This window comes from Octodon degus, unplaced genomic scaffold (assembly GCF_000260255.1).
Source record: "Octodon degus isolate 3935 unplaced genomic scaffold, OctDeg1.0 scaffold00379, whole genome shotgun sequence".
NCBI classification, from domain to species: domain Eukaryota; kingdom Metazoa; phylum Chordata; class Mammalia; order Rodentia; family Octodontidae; genus Octodon; species Octodon degus.
Genome location: NW_004524955.1, coordinates 764,098 through 771,819, shown reverse-complemented (window position 1 = coordinate 771,819; position 7,722 = coordinate 764,098). Strand labels below are relative to the sequence as shown.

At 56.7% G+C, this 7,722-nt stretch overlaps 1 protein-coding gene across 1 annotated transcript in view; it reads left to right on the top strand.

Annotated features, from left to right (window-relative positions):
* LOC111814619 (zinc finger protein 264-like) overlaps window positions 1-3,860 on the top strand; it is a 27,934-nt gene extending 24,074 nt beyond the window's left edge. Inside the window, exons 4-5 of the mRNA XM_023708497.1 lie at window positions 5-76; window positions 2,051-3,860. Of these exons, the coding sequence (XP_023564265.1) occupies window positions 5-76; window positions 2,051-3,681 (1,703 nt within the window). The 3' untranslated portion in view covers window positions 3,682-3,860. The remainder of the gene's footprint in view (window positions 1-4; window positions 77-2,050) is intronic.
* The last annotated feature ends 3,862 nt before the right edge of the window (window positions 3,861-7,722 follow it).

Here is a 7,722-nt window from a genome sequence, read left to right as displayed (position 1 = left end):
CCAGGGTGTCCTGTTCCCACGCCGGAGCTGATGCAGCGGCTGGAGCAGGGGCAGCAGCCGTGGCCGGTGAGGCTGGGTAAGAGCCCGTGGGCTGGGGCGTCCCCCGGGGCTGTGGGCATGGGGTGGTCGGTCTTCCTTGATCTGCTTTACTTTGATTGGGTGAGGTGTACTGAGGCTCAAGCCTAGGGCTGTCAGACTGAGCTACTTCGAGAAGGGGTCTCTGTCACCACCTTGCCGAGGCTGGGCTGAATTTGGAGTCCCTCTGCCTCAGCCTCCCAGAGCACTGGATTGACACATGTGCACTGCCTGGAGCCTGTTCTTGGGGGCATTGTGGAAGTGTGGAGCCCTCTGTCCCATGGCTGCTCTCGTGTCCCGACCCCAGCACACTGTCCCTGCTGCTGAGGAGCGGCTTACTAGCTGGAGCCTCTGGGAGCTCTCTCCAAACTCCGGAATTCTGGGGCTCAACATAGGAGAGCAGTGTCTTTCCCTCACCGTCGCCTGGGGTCGCAGGGAGCTCTGCACTGAGTTCCTCAGGGACCCAGCCCTTCATTGCTTGAAGGTTGTCTCCAGGCTGACTTCCTCTCCATCTCAGGACTGTCACCGACCATGACAGTGTGCTGCAGCATGCCCTGTTCTTCACGGTAACTCCTTGGTGGCCTGAGGGACCCACTTCACCATGCTGACTCTGCCCAGCCTTCTGCTGCCAGCTCCAGATTCAGAACTTCCCATGTTGTCCTCGAGTCACCACTGCCGTCCACAGACTCCCTGAGCCCCTGGCCTTACATACGTGGTCCTGTCAGGTGCAGCTGGGGGGGGGACGTGCAGTGTGGGGCGCAGCTATCAGGCGGGAAGCTGCCACAGCCCCAGGTTTCTCTTGGTCTCAGCCTCAAATCCGGTAGTGAGAGTGTGAGGGGTTGCTAGCCCTGGTGACTCGACTCCCCTGGGCTTCTGGTCTGGAAATATCTGGAAGCTCACTGTGTGAGGACAAGTGACCCAGTAATCAGTGGCCTGTGTGGCTCGGGGTCTGCTGCATCTGCCCTTCCCACGGGTCCACTGGGGGTGCTGTGACTGCAGCGCAGGCAGACTTAGGTGACTGAGCTTTCTGGGGGCCTGACCTTCCCAAGTTCCTCTCTTTGGTGTAGATTGTTTAGCCAGGTGTGGCGGCACAGACCTGTAACCAGCACACAGCAGGCGGAGGCAGGAAGACTGCCATGAGTTCAAGGCCAGCCTGAATTACAGAGCAAGACTCTGCCTCCGGAAAAAAAAAAAAAAAAAAAAAAGACTTTTTTTTTGTTTGTTTTTTGTTTTTGGTGGAACTGGGGATTGAACTCAGGACCTTGCACTTGCCAAGGAAGCAGTTGTTCCACTGAGCCATCTCCCCAGCCCTGACATTATCTAGGGACCAATAATAGATTACTGCCTAAATGATCAGCTTGCACAAACAGTCCGTGTGGTCTTAGGAGCCCACCGTGCATTAAAGAACAGAGTGCTGGAAAAGCCCTGTGCTGAGGAGCCACGTTCCGTGGGTCTGAACAAAAGCTGACAGGACTTTTTGTTGCATTTGGGTTTTGGTTTGCTTTTGTGCCACTGGGGATTGAAGCTGGGGACCTGAGCTACACCTGTGGCCCTTCCTCGCTGGACTTTGAGATGGGACATCACCAGTTACCAGGCTGGTCTGGAGCCTGGCTCCTGCTGTCTCAGCCAGCAGCAGGTCTGGGGTTGCAACTGTGGCCTCCCCACCTGGCCAGGCCTGGCTGGTGCTGGGTTACAGGCCTGCCCACCACGCCTGGCTGCTCCTGCCTCCCATGTGCCCTCACAGCAGAACAGGCTGGCATCTGTAGGGTGCCAGCTGCACCCCGCAGAGACCCCTGCTGGCGCGGCCCCTCCCTCGCTCTTCCAGGGTGTCTGGAGCCCAAAAGTTGGAAGCTGACGTTGCAGAGACAGCCTGACACTTGTAGAGCCGCCATTTGCAGCTGTTTCTTAAAGGGGTGCTGGTGTGTCTTCTGGGTTGCCATTACTAACAGCCCTCCTGTGTGTTGGGTTCTTCCAGGTGACAGTGGAAAAACCAAGACCGCAGAACCCGCCACCTCTGAGCCAGCCTTGTGTGAGGAAGCCTGCCTTCAGGGACAGTTGACACCTGGAGCCGTGGGTCAGGGTGGCCCATCAGACAGACAGGAAGGACTCTGGGAGGCAGAGGTGCAGGCCCTGGGGGAGAAGCTTCCTGGGAGGCTGAACCTGGGTTCTGAAGGCGTAGGGACGGATGACAGCATGTGTCTGAGGACTGTGGAGGAGCAGGTCCCCGTAGGAGATGCTGTGCCCGACCTTGCAGCGCTCAGCCCAGGGAGAGACGCCGTGCCTGAGGAGGAGGGGGAAGCCGCCTTCAGGTGCGGCGAGTGTGGGAAGGTGTTTAACAAGAAGCGCCTGCTTGCTGGCCACGAGAAGATCCACTCTGGGGTGAAGCCCTACGAGTGCGCGCAGTGCGGGAAGACCTTCAGCAAGAGCACGCACCTGCTGCAGCACCACATGGTCCACACGGGCGAGCGGCCCTACGAGTGCCTGCAGTGCGGCAAGGCCTTCAACCGCAAGTCCTACCTCTCCCAGCACCAGCGCATCCACAGCGGGGAGAAGCCCTACACGTGCGGCCAGTGCGGCAAGGCCTTCACCCACCGCTCCAATTTCGTCTTGCACAGCCGGCGGCACTCGGGGGAGAAGTCCTTCGTGTGCACGGAGTGTGGGCAGGTCTTCCGACACCGGGGTGGCTTCCTCAGACACTACGTAGTGCACGCCGGCGAGAACCCCTACGAGTGCTTCGAGTGCGGCCAGGTCTTCAAGCACAGGTCGTACCTGCTGTGGCACCAGCAGGCGCACACGGGGAAGAAGCCCTACGAGTGCAGCGAGTGCGGCAAGGTCTTCCTGGAGAGCGCAGCCCTCATCCACCACTACGTCATCCACACTGGGGAGAAGCCCTTCGAGTGCCTGGAGTGCGGCAAGGCCTTCAACCACCGCTCGTACCTCAAGAGGCACCAGCGCATCCACACCGGGGAGAAACCCTACGTGTGTGGCGAGTGCGGGAAGGCCTTCACCCACTGCTCCACCTTCATCTTGCACAAAAGGGCCCACACTGGAGAAAAGCCCTTCGAGTGCAAGGAGTGTGGGAAAGCCTTCAGCAACCGGGCAGACCTCATCCGCCACTTCAGCATCCACACGGGGGAGAAGCCCTACGAGTGCACAGAGTGTGGCAAGGCCTTCGCGCGCATGTCTGGCCTCACCCGGCACAAGCGGATCCACAGCGGGGAGAAGCCTTTCGAGTGCATCGAGTGTGGGAAGACCTTCTGCTGGAGCACCAACCTCATCCGACACGCCATCATCCACACAGGAGAGAAGCCCTACAAGTGTGGCGAGTGTGGAAAGGCCTTCAGCCGCAGCTCCTCGCTGTCTCAGCACCAGCGCATGCACACAGGGAGAGGCCCAGCCAGGGCTGGGGAGAAGGGCCGGCCTTTCACGGTCGTCCACACCTCCGTGACCCTCCGGGAGCTCCTTATGGAGAAAGACTTCACGAATGTAAGCCCTGTGGGTTCCCTCTCACCACAGGACAGAGCTTCCTCAGCCCCCACCCCTCACACCAAAGAACAGCCCCATAAGTATCTGCACTGTGAGGGCGCCACTGCGTCTCTGACTTGAGTAGAAATGGGCCCATCCTAGAGCCTTACCCTCCTCTGGATCCATCCAGGAGAGACCAGGGGATTGTGTGCACAAGGGACAATCTGCAGCTACGTTTTCTCCACAGTTTACAATGCAGTGTTATCTCAGGAATTATTCTTTTTTTTTTCTTTCGGAACTGGGGATTGAACTCAGGCCCCTGCACTTGCCAGGCATGTGCTTATTCCACTGAGCCATCTCCCCGGCCCCTCAGGAATTATTCGTAAAAGGAGGAAAGGTAGAAGAAAGTGAACCAGAAGCACAGATCTTTTCAGACTTACTCTGACACGTCTACTGCACTTTGTCCTTTTTCCTTAGCTTCCTTGGGGAGGGGAGCGCCGTTTCCGGGCCAGGCCTCCGGCCCTGTGGGCTGTGTGCTCGTCCACTGCGGCCCAGCAGCGGGAGCGTGTGGGGAGGGCCGTGTGCGGGTTTCCTGCATGTCTGCGCCTCCAATTCCTGGACTCAGCAGCACAGTGTTGTATGGATCAGCAGGGGCTCGAGCCACCAAGTGTCTTTATATCTAAGGCAATAAACATGCATACTCAACGGGCACGTTTTGTGGCTCAGTTAAGACTGTTGAAGACTTGACCTAGGAAAGGCCTTCACATTGTTTCAAAAGCTGAACAACATGTTCTCGGTCTCCTTTGAATTGCTGTAGCTGACGGGATGAGTCTCTGCGATGCACAAGTGAATGTTTTTAGTTAAACCTTATTTAACATGTCTGGTTCTTTAACTTCCCATATAAACTTGCAGCTGATTTTGTCTATATTAAAAAAAAAATTTGTAGACTTCATAAGAATTGAATTAAATGTGTAAGCCAGGCGACAGTTGCTGTCTCCACTGCGCTGGACCTTTTGGTTCATAAATATAGTATGTCTTCATTTAAATCTTTCTCAATCTACTGTATTTCATTAATGTTTCATGACGAGCTTCCCCTCCCCCTGCCTCCGCCTCCCAGAGTGCTGGGATCATAGGCTAGCATCACCACGCTTGGGGAGTACCGTTTACTTATTTATTTATTACTGGTACTGGGAATCGAGCTCAGGACCTTGCGCATGCCACAGGTGCTTGTGCTGCTGAGCTGTATCCTCGGCATGTTTATGTTTTTAGTGTATAAATGGCATTGGTACATAGCCTTCCACTTTCTCCATGTTTGGTGCTGTGTAGAAACAGGCTTTTTTTGCTGTTATTTCTGGCCTTTTCTCTTGGTAGAGCCCTTGGGATTTTCTCCCTACAAATGCCAGCTGCAAGAGGAACTCTGCTTCTTTTGAATGCCTTTTATTTGGTTATTGCACAAGCCAGGGCTCCCCTGCAGCTTGGGCAGGAGCCGCGAGCTGGGCCGTCTTTGCTCAGCGCTGGGCTTCTCACCACGACGCGGAAGTGTCGAGATCCAGGCTGCCTCGGCCATTTCCCTGTGGTCCGCACACTTGGTGCAGCTGCTCTGGGGTCTGGGTGCTGGGCCTTGTGCTGTGGTCCCTGCTGCTGAAGGGAGCGCTGGGGACGCGGTGGGCTCCAGCCCTCATGTCCTCGGCGCTGGGTGCACGTGCCCTCCTTCTGGCCACTTGGCAGGAGGTGGGCTGCTGTTTGCGCCCGTGTTCTGTCGCTTCTATCCATCTCTATTCAAAATGCTTTTCTTTTTCTTTTTTCCCACTTCATGCCCTCGTTTCAAATCCCCTTCCCCTCCCCATGAACAGAACTCGGTTTCTCTTTCATCGTTCTTTTCTCATTTTTCCCTCCCTCCCTCCCGTCTCCCTCCTCCCCATCTTCCTTTTCCCTTTGAGCAGTTTCCTGCTTCACAGGGATACCTGCTGTGCATTTATGATCTCACTTACGTTTCCAGGATCTCACACCAGCGAGGGAATGTGATGTTTACGGCGGGCGACATCTCCAGCCCTTGTCCACTTCCCTGTTACGTCTGCTCTCCTGTGCCCCTCCCCGCTGTTGTGGTACCCTCTTTGCAGTCACCTTGTGGTAGCCAAGGCGAGGGTGACTCCGAGTTCAGAGACTGCCCATCCAACCAGGCCCTCCCCTTTCGTCAGCTTCCAACATGTTTGAAAGTTTTCTTCCTGCATGTCTGCAGCATTTGGTGGTTACACTAATCAGGGCGCACCGCAGCACGCACACAGCGCGTCTTAATTCTTTCTGTTCCCCCACCCCACACCCCGTCACCTAACAGCACTGTCAGCCTCGAGCTCATTAGTGGGTGAGCCCATTGGTGGGCAGAGCACCGCTGTGAGCATGTGAAAATGTGGGGGAGCACTTCAGATCCTGGCCGGAACAGTGCCAACCCCGAGTCGGCTCCTGAAGAGCACGGCGCACTGGCTGTCCTCCGCGCTGCCTGTCCCGTGTTCGCGGGACAGTCCGCTGTAGGTATTCCCGTACCCGTTAAGTCAGTGAACCTTGATCATTGCTTTGGCAGTTTAGGTGGTTTATTTGGCGTTCTCTCCTCAATATCGTGTTAGGCTGCATGGTGTCTTAGAAAGACACGCAAAAGTCACAAAAGCCACTGTACTCACAGGCACGCTTTTAGGATGCAGACCTTAGATCAGCAGAGGGAGAGGGACAGAGTGAAGTCCGTGAGGAACGACGCAGTCTCCAGTGCAGTCGCGTGCAGACAGCTCCCGTGCAGTGTCCTGTGGCGTGGGGAAGGTGCCACCCACCAGGAACGCTCACCCACGCCGCGGCGCCCGCAGACCCTAGGTCACTTGTGTAGAAGTCGGTGCACAGCCTGATGGTGGCTGTGGACACTGCCTCCAGTTCTCCCAGAACGGAATGCGTCGGCTAACCCGTGCTGGCCTGCAGCGCTGAGCAGGTGCTTCTGTGGTGACAGTTCTGCGTCTTGTGCCACAGCCTGGGGTCAGGCCAAGTCCTGGGTGCACTTAGGGTGCGCGGGGAGGGCAGCCGCCTCCGCCACAGCCAGGGGATGACTCGGGCAGTTATGTGCCCCCCCATGCTCTCCCCTCTGCTCTTCCTTCTCACCTGCAGCCCCACACACCGTGCTCTTTCTTGAGCACCCCCAAGGCCTCCCACCCTCATCTCTGGTCCTGAGTGCACACTGTGGAATGTCCAGCCCTCAGATTGATCCCCCTCCACACCTCCCTGGGGCTCTCCCACCCAGTCTGCTTAATACTGCAAGTCTGCCCCCTGCCCGGACTAGGGGCCGAACCCAGGGCTTCACACTGAGCCATATCCCCAGCCACCTGCCCCTCCTTCTCTGAGACCAGGTCTTGCTAAGGCACCAGATTGCCTGGGCTAGGATCAAAGTTGCAGTCCTCCTGCCTCAGTCTCCTAGAGTGCTGGGATTATAGGGCTGTACCACCGTGGCTGGCCGTTGGCTTTATTTTTAAACAAACAGAATTACGAGACACGGTGGCCTGTGACTCCTGTTTTTCATGCTTGTGACTCCTGTTTTTCATGCTTGAGGGGATGTAAGGAAATGAAGGCGAATCCCCGAGTGATGCGTGTGGGACTTGGTGATGGGATACAGGTCAAGGCCTTCAGGCTGGGGGACAGTGGCGGGGCCTGGCGTGCAGGGCACAATGAAAGGCAGCCGCAGTTCTGGGGCTTGGGCTCACTCACACAGCTGAGGCTGCGCCACTGGTTTTCTGCCCAGGAGGCTCCGTCTCCCATTCCTCCGGGATGAACAGGCCAGCACTAGTGGGAGCCCACATGACCAGCCGCCAAAGTGCTACCGAGCAAAACTCATCCCACAATCTAAGAAACTGTAACCCCAGCACGGTGCCAGGCCTGGAATCCCAGCACTTGGGAGGCTGGGGCAGGAGGATTGGAGCCCAACCTGGGTAATCTAGGGATTTAGACACTGTGTCAAAAACAAAAGAAAGGATGGGGCAGAGAGATGGCTCAGTAGAAGTGCTTGCCTGGTAAGCTCACGGCCCTGAGTTCAATTCCCGGTACAGGAAAAAAAAAAAAATCCAGGGCCTGGGAAGATAGCTCGGCGGTCTAAGCACCTGCCTGGCAAGCGCAAGGTCCAGGGTTCAATCTCCTGTACTGTATTCTGTGCCA